The following is a 19,015-nucleotide window of genomic DNA, read 5'->3' as shown; positions in this document are numbered from 1 at the left end:
AACACCACATACTCTTAACCATCTCCGTGGAGATGTTGCCTGTGCAACGGCAAAGAGAATGACTGGGGTGGGCGGAGCCTAGGAGGGACTATATGGCCAGCTTTGCTGGGACACTTTGCCATTTCCTGTTGGGGAAGAGATATTCCCACAAGTAAGGATGACGCCGTGGACCGGACACACCAATGTTGGAGAAATGGTGACTATAAGGACTATTCTGCCTTTTGTTCAGCAAGGGCATTATATGTCTACAATAGACTTACAGGATGCATATCTTCATATTCCAATTCATCCAGATCACTATCAGTTCCTGAGATTCTCTTTTCTAGACAAGCATTACCAGTTTGTTGCCCTTCCGTTTGGCCTAGCAAAAGCTCCAAGGATCTTTTCAGAGGTTCTCGGTGCCCTTCTCTCTGTAATCAGAGAACAGGGTATTGCGGTATTTCCTTATTTGGACGATATCTTGGTACTTGCTCAGTCTTTACATTCTGCAGAATCTCATACGAATCAACTTGTGTCGTTTCTTCAAAAACATGGTTGGAGGATCAATTTACCAAAGAGTTCATTGATTCCTCAGACAAAGGTAACCTTTTTGGGCTTTCTAATAGATTCAGTGTCCATGACTTTGTCTTTAACAGAAAAGAGACGTCTGAAGTTGGTTTCAGCTTGTCGAAACCTTCAGTCTCAGTCGTTCCCTTCGGTAGCTTTGTGCATGGAAATTTTAGGTCTCATGACTGCTGCATCGGACGCGATCCCCTTTGCTCGTTTTCACATGAGACCTCTTCAGCTTTGTATGCTGAACCAGTGGTGCAGGGATTATACAAAGATATCACAATTAATATCCTTAAATCCCAATATTCGATCTTCTCTGACTTGGTGGTTGAATCACCATCGTCTAATTCAAGGGGCCTCTTGTTCGTCCAACCTGGACTGTAATCTCAACAGATGCGAGTCTTTCAGGTTGGGGAGCTGTATGGGGATCTCTGACAGCGCAGGGGGGTTTGGGAATCTCAGGAGGCGAGATTACCAATCAACATTTTGGAACTCTGTGCGATTTTCAGAGCTCTTCAGTTCTGGCCTCTTCTGAAGAGAGAATCGTTCATTTGTTTTCAGACAGACAATGTCACAACCGTGGCATATGTCAATCATCAAGGTGGGACTCACAGTCCTCAAGCTATGAAAGAAGTATCTCGGATACTTGTATGGGCGGAATCCAGCTCTAATTTCTGCGGTTCATATCCCAGGTGTAGACAATTGGGAAGCGGATTATCTCAGTCGCCAGACGTTACATCCGGGCGAATGGTCTCTTCACCCAGAGGTATTTCTTCAGATTGTTCAAATCTGGGGACTTCCAGAAATAGATCTAATGGCCTCTCATCTAAACAAGAAACTTCCCAGGTATCTGTCGAGATCCAGGGATCCTCAGGTGGAAGCAGTGGACGCATTGTTGCTTCCTTGGAATTATCATCCTGCCTATATATTTCCGCCTCTAGTTCTTCTTCCAAAAGTGATTTCCAAAATTCTAATGGAACGTTCGTTTGTACTGCTGGTGGCTCCAGCATGGCCTCACAGGTTTTGATCTCATTCGGATGGCCAGTTGCCAACCTTGGACACTTCCGTTAAGACCAGACCTTCTATCTCAAGGCCCATTTTTCCATCAGGATCTCAAATCTTTAATTTTGAAGGTATGGAAATTGAACGCTTGATTCTTAGTTATACAGGTTTCTCTGACTCAGTAATTAATACTATGTTACAGGCTCGTAAATCTGTGTCTAGGAAGATTTATTATCGAGTCTGGAAGACTTACATTTCTTGGTGTTCTTCTCATAAATTCTCCTGGCATTCTTTTAGAATTCCTAGAATTTTACAGTTTCTTCAGGATGGTTTGGATAAAGGTTTGTCTGCAAGTTCTTTGAAAGGACAAATCTCTGCTCTTTCTGTTCTTTTTCACAGAAAGATTGCTAATCTTCCTGATATTCATTGTTTTGTACAGGCTTTGGTTCGTATCAAACCTGTCATTAAGTCAATTTCTCCTCCTTGGAGTCTTAATTTGGTTCTGAGGGCTTTACAGACTCCTCCGTTTGAACCTATGCATTCTCTGGATATTAAATTATTTTCTTGAAAAGTTTTGTTCCTTTTGGCCATCTCTTCTGCTAGAAGAGTTTCTGAGTTATCTGCTCTTTCTTGTGAATCTCCTTTTCTGATTTTTCATCAGGATAAGGCGGTGTTGCAGACTTCATTTCAATTTTTACCTAAGGTTGTGAATTCTAACAACATTAGTAGAAAAATTGTTGTCCCTTCATTGTGTCCTAATCCTAAGAATTCTCTGGAGAGATCTTTACATTCTTTGGATGTAGTAAGAGCTTTGAAATATTATGTTAAAGCTACTAAAGATTTCAGAAAGACTTCTAGTCTATTTGTTATCTTTTCTGGTTCCAGGAAAGGTCAGAAAGCTTCTGCCATTTCTTTGGCGTCTTGGTTAAAGTCTTTGATTCATCATGCTTATGTGGAGTCGGGTAAGTCCCTGCCTCAAAGGATTACGGCTCATTCTACTAGGTCAGTTTCTACTTCCTGGGCTTTTAGGAATGAAGCTTCTGTTGATCAGATTTGCAAAGCAGCAACTTGGTCTTCTTTGCATACTTTTACTAAATTCTACCATTTTGATGTTTTCTCTTCTTCAGGCAGCTGTTTCAGTTTGATTCTTCTGCTTATAATTTCAGTTTTTTTCATTATAAGATTAAAACTTTTGATTTGGGTTGTGGATTATTTTTTCAGCGGAATTGGCTGCCTTTATTTTATCCCTCCCTCTCTAGTGACTCTTGCGTGGAAGTTCCACATCTTGGGTATCTGCTATCCCATACGTCACTAGCTCATGGACTCTTGCTAATTACATGAAAGAAAACATAATTTATGTAAGAACTTACCTGATAAATTCATTTCTTTCATATTAGCAAGAGTCCATGAGACCCACCCTTTTTGTGGTGGTTATGATTTTTTTGTATAAAGCACAATTATTCCAATTCCTTATTTTTGATGCTTTCGCTCCTTTCTTATCACCCCACTTCTTGGCTATTCGTTAAACTGAATTGTGGGTGTGGTGAGGGGTGTATTTATAGGCATTTTGAGGTTTGGGAAACTTTGCCCCTCCTGGTAGGAATGTATATCCCATACGTCACTAGCTCATGGACTCTTGCTAATATGAAAGAAATGAATTTATCAGGTAAGTTCTTACATAAATTATGTTTTTTTGGACTATTTACATCTCTAACTACTGTCCCTTTTTATAAAAGGTCTAATATTGTTTTTTTTTTTACAATTATACACAGCTAAATGACCTTTCCATCTCTATTATTAACACGGTTTATATCCAAAGGAAGCATGGGCTGCCTGAAAAATGGCCAAATTATCTACAATAGTCCAAAAAAAGGTCTGAATAACAAGGTGAAGAACAATCCGCTACTGCACAAACAGAAGCATTTTTTCTTTATCACCATCAAATCTATTACAGACTCCCCAATTTCAGGTGGATGTCCAAAAATAAAGTGGAGTCCAATGTACATGATAAACATTTGGGCACTAAGAAATTCTGCTTCTGCTTTCTGAAGACCTAGAATTTAAATGAGTCTAAAGCTGATCCTTGCAAGTTTCTGTCCTAAATGACTTGCTATTCACTCATCCTTAGTGGTGGATTTAAACCACTGCAGTCAGGTTGATACACGTCATATAGACAAGACCTTGAGAATGAAGGGAAATTAAAGCCATGGATACTGATCCACATCCACTCACATTCTGTAACCCTGCCTGAATCTCTGATGTTTCAGATAATTATCGGATATTTTTTAAGATAGTGAGTAAGGAAAAATCTTTGGAGATGTAACATGCCCCGAAAAGAAGAGCCACTGGCAGTGTAGATATTGCAAACGTGCTAATCCATAGGAAATAAAACCCCTTATGGTCTACTGTCATAGAACAATTCAGTTTCACAGCAAGCAAATGGAAAGTCTTCACAAGTTTAGTTCTATCAAATAGATTAAAAATTGATTGTTTTTGATGGAGACAATGACAAAAGAAAGGAAACTATTTTTAGTAAAAGTGGTGAGCCTTTGAATTTATTGGAATCTGTTAAAGAAACAATAGTTTAGGAAAAGACAACCATGTTAATGCCAAACAGTGAAGATGTAAGGAATCAGAATACTATTAAAGGAACAAAAACCTGATTACAGCTGTGCTGACAAGTGTACTATCCAAATAACCCAGCAATGCAAGACTGGATCAGCCTAAATACACCCCTTCCTTGCCTGCTGCTCCTACGTTTTGACAAATCATAGCAGATTGGCAGTCTAAGAGTATTGCAGCATATAATCATTTGCGGGATCACCACAGGACATATGCTTACAGGATGTGACTAAAAACAGGCCACAGGCCGCCCTAAACAAAGTAGGGTTTGCAGGAACTTTTCAACACTTAAAGGAGTATAGATATAGAAATGGGAGGAACATGAGTCAGTATAGCACTAAAACCGTATAGGACCGTACATTTCATGCATTCTTTATTGGTTCTTTTCCAAACCTAGACATTACATCTATAAAGTTGAAGCAATCGCTGATGGCTGCTACGCTATTTTTACACTAGTTTACAAACAAGGTTTAAGATGATCTTGCAATCTGTCACATGCATGCAAGAATAGTAATAACCTACCTGATTAAAAAAAAAATGGAGTAAGAAATACAAATATAAATGCATAAAAAATACATTATAACAATATAAATATATTGTTTAGACATTACTACTGCATTCAAGAGCTATTTATTAAAATCATTCATCAAACGGAGAATACAGGACAGTAAACACCATGACATTTTAATATAAAATGTTTTATTAAGTATTGTAAAAAAAAGCTTTGAACTATACTTTCATTTTTTATTTTGGCTCTTTTTTAATGAAATTTATCTCTGAAAATGGTAAATTTTCTAAATCTCAGAGATGGAAATACATACTGTAAAATTCACAAGGCTAACTGCTGCTACAAATCTGTCCTTAATTGTCTAAGAGATAACATACAGCAAAACGATGCACTTTATACCAATATAATGACTAGCCTTGTTGTCTACAGACTCAAGCCCGGATTGGCCCCACCAAATAAGGCAAATGGTGGGTGGAGTTTGGCTATTGTAAAATAACTGCAAAGATGATGTAATTTAAAAAAAAACAAAACAAACTAAAATTATTCTAACCTGATAATTTAATTTCCTGCTTGGCAGTGAGTCCATGAGAACATTCATAACCTATGGGAAATACTATTCCTGGTCTTTAGGAGGAGACAGACACACTCCAAACAAGGCTATAAATATCCATGCCACTTCCCATACCCTCCAGTAGTTCAGCCAAGGATAAAAAAAAGTGAAGAGCGATACAAGGTGTACAGAGGTGCAATGAAAAAAAGGACTGCTGCCATTACCAAATAATCAGACGGGGTCATGGACTCTCACTGCCAAGAATATTTCATTCTATTGGCAGTGAGAGTCCATGAGAACATTCATAACCTATGGGAAACCAATAGCCAAGCTGTGGAGTTCATAATGTTTGGGAGGGAAAAATCAGGTAGGCAGTCCTAAAAACCAGGCACCACCGCTTGTAGAACCCTTCTCCCAAAGGAAGCTTCCGTCAAAGCAAAAACATCAAACTTGTAGAATTGTGTGAAAGTGTGCAAGTAGACCACATTGCAGCCTTATAGATCGGCTCAACTGACGCCTCAATTTTGAAGGTCCAAGTAGTAGACACAGCATGAGTAGAATAGGTCGTTATTCTCAATGAAGGCTCCTGGCCTGCTTCCCTGTAGGCCGTACTGACCAGACTTCTCAGCCAAAAGTTAATAGTAACAGCTGAGGTCTTTTGCCACTTAGGCTTACCAGTATACAAAATGAACAAGTAAGAAGACTGACAAAACTCCTTAGTAGTGTGAAGGGAGAATTTCAACGCTCTGACCAAATCCAGATTGTGTAACAGTCTCTCCTTAGAGAATAACGGGTTGGGACCCAAAGAAGGAACCACAATCTCCTAAATTGATTTTACGAGAATTCACCCTTAGGTAAAAAGTCTGGTTGAGTCCTGAACACAGCCTTATCCTGATGGATCACCAGAAATGTAGGATCACTCATCAAAGCTTTGACACTCTGCAAGCAGAGGAAACAGCCAATAAAAACCCCACTTTCCAAGTGAGCAATTTAATAATCAACAGAATGCAGACGCTCAAATTGAGCCCACTGAAGAACCTTAAGAACTAAATTTAAATTCCAAGGAAGAGCAACAGGTTTGAAAACCGGTCAAATTTGGGCCAAAGCCTAAACGAACTATCTGGCAAACTAGTCAGCTTCTTATGAAAACAGCTTCTTATGAAACAAAAACGAAAGGGCCGAGATCTGACCCTTGATAGAACTGTCCGACAGACCCTTTCTCCAGACCCTCCTGAAGGATACACAGAGTGAAGATAAGTTCTCCAGACCTTGTAGTATTATTCCTCTGGTAGCCGGCTTACGAGCCTGAATAAGAGTATCAATCACTTTCTCAGAGAAGCCTCTCTGAGCCAAAATCAACCGTTCAATCATCCCGGCAGTCAGCCTCAGAGTATTTAAATTTTGGTAGAGGAATGATCCTTGAGTCAGCAGATCCTGACAAAGAGGCAACCGTCAAGGAGGAGCAGACAACCTCACAAGATCTGCATACCAGATCACGCAGACACTATCAGAATAGTTGCAATTCTGTCCTGTTTGATCCGGCCAACCACTGGAGCAGAGTAACAACCAGAGGGAACAGATAAACCAGATTGAAGTTCCACGGAACTGCTAGAGTATCCACCAATTCCACCTGAGGATCTCTGGACCTGGATACGTTCTTCAGGAACTTGGTGATGAAACAGGAAGCCATCAGATCTATGTCTGGAACACCCCATCTGTGGTATAGTTCCATAAAAAACCTCCTGATTCAGAGACCACTACCCTGAGTGAAAAGTCTGCCTGCTCAGGGAATTCACTCCCCAAATCTCCACACATGGAATGCGGATAGATAAAACCTGACATTGATTTCTCTCTGCACACTTAAGTATTTGGGACACTGTCTGCATCACCAGAGAGATTTGAGTGCCACCCTAATATTTGATGTAGGCCACAATCATAAGGTTGTCCGACTGAAAATGGATATACCGGGAGGAACTTAATTCACCCTATGCCAGAAGTGCGTTAAAAATAGCTCTCGATAGATTTTTGGGGCTCCTTTTGACATAGCAGCCCATAAAGCGTAGAAACATAATCTCCCTCTACCTAAAACCCTGCTGTACAAGTTGGAGCAAGATTTGGGAGCGCTTCCTCAGTTTATTGTCTAATCTACAAGGTGCGGCCTAGTTACGAGGTGGTGTGAATGTGGAGGGTTCCCACATGGCTATACTAGCCCTCTTTGACGAATATCGAATATGATCGCAATCTGTTGAGAAGATTGGACCGGCTCATATCGATTACCAGACCCCTGGGTACAGAAAGAGATGATAATGAGCCTCTTGTGGCTCCTGATACCCCTGCGAGTCCTACCCAAGTGTCTACCACTAGGCATTCTGCATCAGAGATGGAGTTCCCCAAGAACAAAGGAGGGATGAATACAGATTTACCTAAATGGTGTGGTGGGGCACCTCTGGATGGAGGCCCGCGTCCTGTTGTGACTCCGGGGGTCTGTGTGCGACTGGATCCTTGTGGGACCTCCTTGTCTGCCTTGGTCCTCATCCGGGGAGCTGCTGCTGGCTCTTTGGAAGCCGAGGATGACACGCGAGCTGGGATGGTGACAGGGGAGTCTACATGTTCAGCCCACGTTGTTAACGTTGGGACACCTCTCCCTGCATAAACACAGATTTCTATTGCTGCGCAATTGCCCGGAGAAAGATTGCGGTACTAAGTGCCTGATGTCCGATATCCGTTCTTTACTCGGAGGAACTGTCATCTGGCTGGTCACACAGACTTACCTTACCGATCCATGTGCGATCTATACTGATCCGATCTATCAAATTGCCACCGTCTTCTTAGCTGTCCAGACTGGAATAGGGTAGTCGCACATAGCCCTGGTACCAGACTGCCTGCAAGTATTGTCGCGGTGGGACTCTCTGATCTATGCAGCACTGGGTATGGGAAGTTTACTACGGGACACACGTATGAGGGACTACCTTTACTACTGTGACTCTGAGGGTTTGTTCTGCAGTGCTTCATATATGTATGGCCTTTGAGTACCTAACACTGTTTATATAGCTCTTATTTATCTGTTTATTTATGTTAGAATGTTTGTTTTAGTTTATTCTTACTTAATAGGATGCTTTACCTTGATATTCTTTGAGAATTCTTATTGGTTATGTGTATAGGTGGTGTTGTGTTTATGGACTACTATCTGCACATATCATTTACTGACACAACATCTGGCTCACACTTTACCCAAGTGGGTTATTATACATCAGCTATTGTAACCTTATAATGGTTTCAAAACGGTTGAAAGCTATAGCATGTGAAAACTTTTATTACCTGGTAAGGTATCCTAATTGATAGGCCAAAAGTGACACTACAGTATAACCACCTACACATGTGTCTTAGTCTCCTAATAGTTTAGCAGTAATATATACTTAACCCATGATTATACATTGAACCTCACCTAATCTGTATTTAGTCTGATGGCCTTTGGCTCCTACAAGTGGTTGAGTCACGGTCACAGATCTAATATCTTGTATATAATAAGTGTGGTAATTTTATATTTATAAAGACACATGTTCTGAAATTATGTAGATTCCATACTTGTAACATTCCTACTTAAGCTCCTACAGTCTTTATATAATAATATATACATTTTTCTTATAACATGAGTCCCCTCTGTCTTAAGCCTTCAGCTGATTAGGGTGCACATGCATTGAATACTTGGCCCATGGTCATATCCTGGAACTCACCTAGTATGTATTAAGCCTGATAGCCATTAGTTTATTGTTAATACATAAATGGTTATTTTTTTTTTTTACTATATTACTGATCACCACATCCATACCTTATACTAAAGGATGACCATTGGCTTGGTGCCTTATGGCATATCTTCCAGTTTGAGAAGTCTGAAGAATGGGCTGATCTTGTATTGTTACTGGAGTCTATTGTGCACTCCCCCCCCTTTTGTGCAACCCCCCCCCTCTTATGCACCCCCCCTTTCCCCTCGTGTGCGGTGAGGGATAAGTACCTTTATCCTCTGCACTCTTTTTTTTTTGGCAGAGTTACGCAGTCTCTGGCCAGCTTGAAGAACCTTGCTTAACGTTTCTCCCATTTATATGTAAATAGGTTCTTCTGGCTTTAGCACAAGCAATATTGTCGCGTTCATATGTATTTTCTTTATTACTTATAAGCAACAAGTTCATATAATTTTATTATGATTTCCGGGAATACCTGAAAATTGTCTAGACTAATACTTTTACTAATATGTATATTAATACAAATGTTCTATGTTAATATCCATCTATGCTTATACTGCCAGCTGAGGAATCTTTTTGGCACAACATATTTCTCAGTTTACTGTGACTGATGGTGCCCTCCTTTCTCATTGTATTCTGAGATTGTATCTACAATCCAAAGTTTACCTCTACTTTATACTTGCTGAAACTAGACTTTTTACTATTAGCTCCATTAGCATGTCCTCACTAGTTCATTACAGTCTCTGGTCCCTTGAACGGACCTGTTTGTTTGGAGGACACTACAAACTTATCACAAAACTGAGGTACCTGGATTAACACGTCATGTTGGTCTCTTTTGTGTTGATGTCTCTATAAGATGTTCCGCATTGTTTTTTCATTTCTTATGACAGGAGTATAATGTAACCTGTGTGATGTGACTGTCTGTATATGCCATTTTTACCTCAACAAAAATAAAAAGTTAAAAAAAAAAAAAAAAAAAATAGCTCTCAACGCGAGAATGTTGATTGGAAAAGCCAGGCTCCCTGAGCTCTCAAGAGAACCCCATAACACCCCCAGCTTGAAAGACTTCTGTGGTGATTATTACACAGGCATGGTGACGGAAACTCATTCCTTTGAGAATTTGAGCTGGTAATTGCCACCCGGCAAGGCTCTATCTTGTCTGAGTGTCCAGATGGATGATCTGAGACCGATCTGAATGATCTCTATTCCACTGTCTAAGCATGCACAACTGTAGTGGTCTCAGATGAAAGCGAGCAAATGGTATACCAACCGATACTGCAAGCATGAGACCTTCCACTTCCATGCATTGTGCTACCGAAGGATGGAAATTGGACTGAAGCAGATGACACACTCCCTGAAGCTTCTGTAAGATTGATACGCATACTGACAGAGTTTATGATCGTTCCTAGAAAGTTTACTCTCGCAGCTGAGACATCTCTTTTCTAGGTTGACTTGCCAACCATATGCCTGAAGACACAAGAGTAACCTCTGCATGTGATCCTGAGCAACTGGAAAGGATGGAGCCTGAACCAGAATATTGTCCAGGTACGGAGCCACCGCAATCCCCTGCAGACAAACCACAGCCATCAAAGCCCCCAGCACCTTGGTGAATACTAATGGAGCTGTAGCCAGTCTGAAAGGAAACTGGTAGTGCTGGTCTAAGAATTCAAATCGAATGAAACGGTAATGATCCTTGTGGATCGGGATGTGGAGGTATGCGTCCTTTAAGTCTATAGTGGTCATGAAGTGACCCTCTTGAACTAAGGGAAGGATAGACCTTATTGCCATCTTGAAGGTGCGGACTCTTACAAATTTGTCGAGTCCTTTCGAATCCAGAATCGGACTGAATATGCCCCCCCTTTTGGGAACCACAAAGAGGTTGGAGTAGAACCCTCTTCCTCTCTCTGCTGGGGGAACTGGGACCACTTCTCCCATGAGGAGAATATCGTCCATGCAATGGAGCAGAGACACTCTCTTTATGGGATTCCCCAAGACTTTTGACAGCAAGATATGGTCCCTCGGGGGGAGAGATCGAAACCCTATACTGTAACCAAGACGCACAATGCCCAGAACCCCAAGGTTCCTGGATGGGGTGAGACCATTCCTTGAAAAAAAAGAAAGAGTCCTACACGACCTGCTCCCAAATTGGTGGCGAGCCTGTCATGCGGACTTGTTGTCTTGAGAAGTCTTCTTGGCTTGTCTGTTCTTATTCCACCCTTGAGTGGGCTTCGAAGTTGCCCTAGGAGACTCCGTTTTAGTTGTCTCTGCTCCCCTCCGATTCTTGTTCGGACAAAAGCGCTCCAAACAATTCTTAGGTTTAGACGTCTTATCCTGTGGTAGGAAAGCTCCCTTGCCACCCGTGACAGTAGCAATAATAGAATCCAGACCTGGACCAAAAAAGAAACTTGCCCTTAAAAGACTAAGATTAAAGCTGAGACTTAGAGACGTTGTCTGCAGATCACGACTCAGGCCACAAAGCCCTCCTGGCCACCTTAGCATTGATGCAAATAATGTGGATAATAGCATCCCTGACAAATGCATTTGCCACTTTCAGAGATTGAATATGATACTGAATCTCCTCCAGATGAGTTTCTACAGTGATCTGTTCTGCTAAGGACTCACACCAGAGCTTGGCTGATGCTGTAACTGCAGCGATACTCACAGCAGGGTGAAACAGGGCGCCAGACTGGAGAAAAAGTCGCATGAGGTGTCCCACAAACCTTTCTTAACAGGGCAACTATCTCTGCTTACCTACATAAGGCGTGGCAAAAGAACTACTGGAGGGTAGGGGAAGAGGGAGGGATATTTATAGCCTTGTTTGGGGTGTCTTTGCCTCCTCCTGGTGGCCAGGAATAGTATTTATCATAGGTTATGAATGTTCTCGTGGACTCTTACTGCCAAAAAAAGGAAATTATTAGACTTGGCTAATATGTTATTCTATAGCAAAACAACAATTGTTCCAATTACATGTGGTTCACTTTCCATTTAGAGCTGGTCATTATTTTTTCTTAAACTTGCTCTAATCAGTCAATATGCTGAGAGAATGAGATAAATGCTAGAAGCAACAACTTATTTAATAAGCCCTACTTACAATTTCAGATATTTTTTTAATTTTTACTAAACAAATGAATTAAGGACCATTCCAACAACTAATAGTTACATAACTGTATAAAGAAAAGAACACATCTGGATAAAAACTGTGCTGGTTTTCTAGGTGTGTGCCTACTCAGGGTGCAGGCTCTTACATAACTGTATCACACACTACAAGCTATACGTACCTTTAACTGTTGTTGTAATTCACTGTTTAACCGGGCCAGAACTGTGTTTGTTTCTTTATTCCGTCTAATGGATGCCTGTATTGATTTCTTGTCTTTTCCAGCAGATCTAAAGAAAAATAAAATCTATTTTACTTTGGTAAAGTGCTTTCTGATATGCTAAAAGAGTTTGCAATTCATGGGATGATTAAGAAAAATAAATTATACATTGTTGCTTAGTTCTCTTTGTATCCTTTGTTAAAGAGTAATACTAGGTAAACTCAGGAGCATGCACATGTCACCTGGCAGCAGTGTTTACAACAATGTTTATAGTAATTTTGTTATACATAGTTGCAAACACTGCTGCCATAAACTGCTAAAGACAGGTGCACGCTCTTAAGCTTATATCAGCCTGCCTAGGTTTACTCTTCAACAAAGGATACCAATAGAGCAAGGCAAATTTGATAATAGATGTTAAATTGGAAGAATGTTCAAATGTTTAAACCCACATGCTCTAAATTATGAACATTTAATTTTGATTTTACTGTCCTTTTATGTTTACTTTCTTGCTACAAAAAAGCCGTATAAGGAGGGGGATAAGCTTGGCTACTGCTACATAAGGAACTAAGCTAAGATATTGGAAGTTATCTGATGTTTAAACAAAAACTTACCAAACACTACAATACAAGATGGGCAGAATAAGATACAACACACACAAACCTCACAATCCACATCCAAAGTGTAAAGCCATTTAACATTTACAAACTTCTCATCAGGAAAAGTAACATATGGCTAAGAACATAAACTCAGAAACCACCTTAGGTTGATATTAAGAAACTGGGCAGAGAAATAGCTTTATCTTAATGAAAGACAAAGTAATGCCTGCAACTCAACTGCTCATCTGGCTGAAGAGCTGCTTCATGCAATGGTCCTAAAGAAGATAAAATGAAAGGTTCCATGACCAAAAGTAAAACACCTGGAGACACTACTGTTTAGCTTAGACTTCTCTAAGAAAAAATACTGCCCCAACTCAAGCAAAAAAGGGCATATTAAAACACTGAGTGTGAAAACGTTTGGGTCTTCTGATCTGGGGAATATAGTTTTGTAAATAGTGCTACTAAGACTAAAATTAGTAGATGTAGGGCTTAGAAACATAGAAGAAAGAGCCTGCTGAAATCAATATGTGTGCAGTAAGCCTCAAGAGAAGGGGAAACCAGACCATCTTCACCAATGAAAGTGAAAATCAAGCCAGAAGAAAGACAACTGTGTGCATATAGAAAAGGAAACATACTGGCAAACCTCTCTATTTGAAAACTGCAAAGTTATAGAGTCTATTACTTGATTCCCAAAACAATAAGTCAGATGATGAAATTCATATTTGTTTAGCATCCACTTAGTAGAATTTCATGTCCAGTGATAGTCTACCTGACAACAGATATGTTTATGTCCACTGTAGAATCAGATGGTCTTTAATGAAATCATCCTGCAGAGCTGTGCCCTGTAGTAAATCATACCCATAATTATTTTTTTCAGTTCTGGCTTTCAGTAGACATGGTCACTTCTTTTCTCTTGCAAGGATGTCAAACCTGAAGTAGCTCCGAACTGGATGCATTCTCCACCTGGCCCACTGTACCTCTGTGTTACTATTAGCCCCATCAAGGTAAGGCCTATTGGACAATGCTGCACAAGCTAGAATCATGCTGCCTAGTTTGTCCTTTGCCAAGAAAGCAACAAGAATATTTATGGGTAACCTCGCCTACTGAGGAGAACAAACTCCTTGCCCTCTCCGAGACCTCTAGACTTGCCTAACTGGTTGGTATCTCTGGAAATTACTACCCACATTAACTGAAGAAAGGAGGCCCCTGAACCAAACAAAGGTGAGTCTGCCACCAAGTTAGGGACTGTCTTGTCCTGTGATCTAACAGGATTCTCTGAGAAAGATTCTTGTGGTCTCCATTCCATTGATGCAGAATCCGTAATTGGAGGGCCTGAAGATGAAATATGGCAAATGGAACTTCATCTGAGGCAGCCATCATGAAACCCACAACTAACATGCACTGAGCAACAGAAGGAACATGATTCAAAGCACATTTCTAAATATAAAGCATGCAAGCTGAAAAGATCACATATGGAAACCTTTAAGTTTTCTATCTAAAAGAGGAGATGTCCTCTAAAAGAATAGTGTGTACAATCACCTCTTTCAATGCTAGTTTACACATATCTAAGCAAGAAGCTATTTGGGAAAATAAATAAAAATGCCATTGACTGCATGGCCATTAAAATTGGAAGACTAAAAGAGTCAGGAGAAGACTACATTGGAACATAACTAGTCTTTTAGAGTATGGCAAATGCAAATTCACAAACAATAGACAATGTAGGAGAAGTTTTGGGACTGCCTGGATGCAGCTTAGACAGCGCTTGATTATTAATCTATTGAGAAGCAATTTATAATAATAGTGTAAATTGCACATGAAACCCAACATTTTTCTTTCATGATTCAGATATGTAATGTATGTAATTTTAAACAACTTTCTAATTTACAACTATTATCACATTTTTTTCTTCTTCTTGGTATTTTTTGTTGAAAAAAAGGGATGTAATCTCAGGAGCATGCACATGTCAAACAATATAGGGCAGCAGTTCTGCAAGGACACTAGATGGCATCCCTATTTCCTGCCATGTAGTGCTCTAGAGACCTATCAAATTTGATTGTAGAACAAATTGGATTTTTAAAAAAAAAAAAAGTATGCTCTGTCTGAATCACAAAATAAATTGTTTAGGTTTCATATCCCTTTAACAGAATCCCAAGACAGATTATTTGCTTTTATTGTAAGCTGTGTATGCTTTAGGAAGGGGAGGCGTATATGTCAGAGGCCATATACTCATAAGCACTGACAAGGTTCTACAACAGTGCTAGAGAAATACCAATAATAAGGACTAAAGGACAGCAACAACATTAGCAATCTATTATGTAAGTAATTAACACTTCCTTAAAGATTTTATAAAAAACAATACACAAAGTATGAAATTAAATTATTTCTGAGGAATATTAATAGAAAAAAAATTACAGCTCCCCTCTTTTTCTAAAATGGTGACATTCAAAATAATGCATATATACATCTGTCCTGAAAGCCTTTACAAATGCATAACATTCTGTTATTCTACAAAAGTACCGAGGAATAGATGGCTGGGGAGGAGCAACAGTTGTAGCACTTGGCTTCTGATTATGTTCTTCTGTCTCCGGCCTGAGTTCATCTTCAGATTTTAACCGTCTTCGGACAGGCTTTGGGGGAGGAGCAAGAGGTGTGCTGGCCTTTCCCTGAGAATAAATTAATAGATATAAGTACTTCACATAAAAAAATCTAAGAATAAAAAAAGAAGAAGCAAAGAACATGATGTGCACGTCCAACTGGCTGTGCATTTAAAAAGCAAAACATAAAAATATAATACATCCTGTAGCAATGTTAAAGCCATTGTTGACTTGAGATTAAGAAAGAAAGCTGTCTCCTATTATAAATATTTTAAAATATGTAAACTATCTATATAATTATCTATCTATTCTAAATCTATATCTATATCTATATATATATATATATATATATATATATATAGACACACAGACACATACATAATATATATATTTATACACATATATATATATATATATAAATATATATATAGTATATATATATGACCCTTTGATAAAGCCAAATTTTGCGAAATATGTCAGAAACTAGCTAACTTCAATGCTATAAGCATTTTTTAAACTTGCAGGGAGATAACGGTGGTTGCTGTTACAAGCGTTTTTTGTATATAACTCCAGTGACTACACACTGCGGATGTTTGCGCGTGATAGATCACTTATATTTTACTTTAAAGCGAACAGTTGATTAGTATAAAATAGAAACCGCATTTAACTTATTTGAAGCACATTCAGTAAACAGCTTCCAAGATATCGTTGTGAGGTGTAGCACAGACACATCGTCGAAATATTGTTACACAATGGTTGAGAAATAGTTCCATATTATACATATATAGGTAGGATAACTGTAACTTAGTCTCGTATGTATCTTGATACAATTTGAGGACAATTACTAATTAAGATGTACAGCAGACTGTGATAAATAATACGCCAAGTCAAACTTAAAGGGACAGTTTACTCAAAAATGTTCTCCCCTTTAATTTGTTCCCAATGATCCACTTTATCTGCTGGAGTGTATTAAATTGTTTACAAGTAGATCCTTTACCCTTATATTGGCATTTGAAATAGTTGATTTAGCATGTGGTATCCCCACCTATTCTGAAAGTTTGTGGCCGCAGGTCCCAGCTATAGATAAGCTTTGTAAACACAGCCAGCAGAAGATATAGCAGAGATAAGGTAATAAAATGTTGATTTTCCATTGTTCCCTCCAAGTACTGGTGATTATTTTATGGACAGATATAAGATTAAGAAACATGTTTATGTACACAATGTGATACAGTAATGAGATCTGATTATACCTACAAGCTCAACCCATTTTATTAGATTGTGGCTTCAAAACACAAAATCAGAGCTTTAATATGCACAAATAAACATTAAAAAACTAATTTTCATACATTTTTTACTCCGCAGTTGGAAAAAAAAGCAATTGTAAACACATTAAGGGAAAACTATTTTACAGTATACTGTCCCTTTAAGTATCCTTAAAGGTGTATAACTGGGGTTTTAGCCTGAAATTGTGGACTTTATCTAAAATAGAATGATGTGATACGACATTTTTAAGACTAACAAATATCCAATTATCCCATATATTCAAGACTATAAATGTGTTACTAACACAAACGCATAAAAGGCATACTTTGTAGCTGGTATTTTAGATAAGGTCTCAGATTTACATGATGCGGATGTTAACGTGTCTGTATATAAACGTAAGTCCTGATACCCACTACCTATTATACATTTAAAGTAACACTAGTGGCTTGAGTATTATTTAAAATTCAATACATGCAGCGTATGTAAGCGCATGTATTTTGAATACGTAGAGATATTGAAACTCAGCAATACATTATTTGTTATACACCTTTGTAAATATTGTTTTGGATATTATTCAAATGCAAATATAAGCACAAGTATCTTAAACACTTATTTAAATGCTAATTCAATAATACAATACTGGATAAACATTTTAGGTAACCTTAGTGCTTTTAGGTATTGTACTATCCTAAACATGCTGCGGATGTAAGTGCATGAAATCTGATCAAATACTGAAACACTAGCCTAGTAATCTATTCCAAGGTGGATATTTAAGGTAATAAGATTAAGATCACTCAAATTTATAAGCTATCTGACCAGTTAAGCTGCACATAAACTTATTGTACGAAACAACCTGAACCCTCAGCTACACTAATCACGTGACACAAGAAGTGTCATAAGACTATTGACAGCCACATATACCTTTCTATAAAGACTTGCTACAGTTAACTACACAATATTAGCATCTCCAATATAGATACTGGGTATGAACCGAGTATCTCTGAATACATGAAGGTAGGGATTATTGTGTAGCATATTTCAAATTTAATGCCAGTCTAGAGCTGCTGTTTGAGTTCATTACTTGACTTACTTATTTTGATAATTGGTAACTAAACAAAAACGGTTAATTCTGATTCTGCAAGAAAGAAAAAACAAGCGCATCCGCGATTGACTGTATATCTTTATTGTGTCAAATACTTGACCATAAAAACACACACTTACAAGATGTGCATCAAAGCATGCCCATAATATACAACGCCCTCACACTGGAACTCAGTTCATAGGGGTCCCGACTTGGATTGCAGGACTTGATTCCTGTTGCAAATATTTTCACAGTACCAATGATTCTGGCTGTTTCAACAGATAATCTTTTTTAAGTATAACTTCCTCCTGAACGCGTTACGTTCACACTCGGGTGAACTTTTTCAACTGAGAATGGATAGTTATCAGCTGTTTACTCTGGCATTTAAATTTACCGGGCTCTGTCCTTATTGGTTCGCGTCAAATTACTCATATTGTCAGGTTCAGAACCCTCTGCCGTAATAACAATGTTAGACTGAATACAAAATATCACAATTGGGTTACACAAAGTTACAAAATAAAAAACAGTTACAAGATAAAATACATATCGAACCTACTGTTACATTACTATTGCAAACTATTGAAAAAAAGTGTATATATACTATACGGGTAACCAATCGATATACACAATAAACTTCTAAAAACAATAAATATTATAAGTAAATGTTGTAAACCAAAATATGATTATTTAAAAATGCTATTATAGAATTCATGTTAAAATTCATCTTAAAATATATTTAAAAAACCTTTTAAAATGTTAATATAGATAGAAACGTTTAGTTTACGAAAATTAATATAATAATATATTATGCTAATTAAAATTTATTACTTACTAACTAATAAAATAACAGGTTGCACTAACTAAAAACATATTGACTAAAAACAGAGACCAGAAATATCTTAATAAATGTTAGGCCATAAATGCTTGTAGGTCTATATCTATATTCAGACCTTTGGGGTTTAAGCTTTACAATAGATCAATAGATGTATCCATTTCGTTTCAGCTTTCCTAAGTAATAGGAGACGATTATTGCTACAATTATTTATGTGTTCTGAAACTTTATATGTGATCCCTACACTGTTGCACTGATGTTTAATTTTACAATGGTGGGATACACTGTGTCCCTCTAAAAAATTCTTGATATTATTCAAATGTTCATATACTCTTCTTTTTCTTTTTGTACGCCCTATATAGAT

The 19,015-nt window shown here is 38.4% G+C and overlaps 1 protein-coding gene across 1 annotated transcript in view; it reads right to left on the bottom strand.

Moving 5' to 3' along the window:
* REPS1 (RALBP1 associated Eps domain containing 1) overlaps window positions 1-19,015 on the bottom strand; it is a 704,997-nt gene that overhangs the window by 10,668 nt on the left and 675,314 nt on the right. The window contains 2 exon segments of the mRNA XM_053710662.1: window positions 12,250-12,355; window positions 15,399-15,544. Of these exon segments, the coding sequence (XP_053566637.1) occupies window positions 12,250-12,355; window positions 15,399-15,544 (252 nt within the window).

Source organism: Bombina bombina, chromosome 4, assembly GCF_027579735.1.
Source record: "Bombina bombina isolate aBomBom1 chromosome 4, aBomBom1.pri, whole genome shotgun sequence".
NCBI classification, from domain to species: Eukaryota; Metazoa; Chordata; class Amphibia; order Anura; family Bombinatoridae; genus Bombina; species Bombina bombina.
The sequence above is the reverse complement of the archived record's forward strand: the minus strand, read 5'-3'. Positions and strand labels throughout refer to the sequence as shown.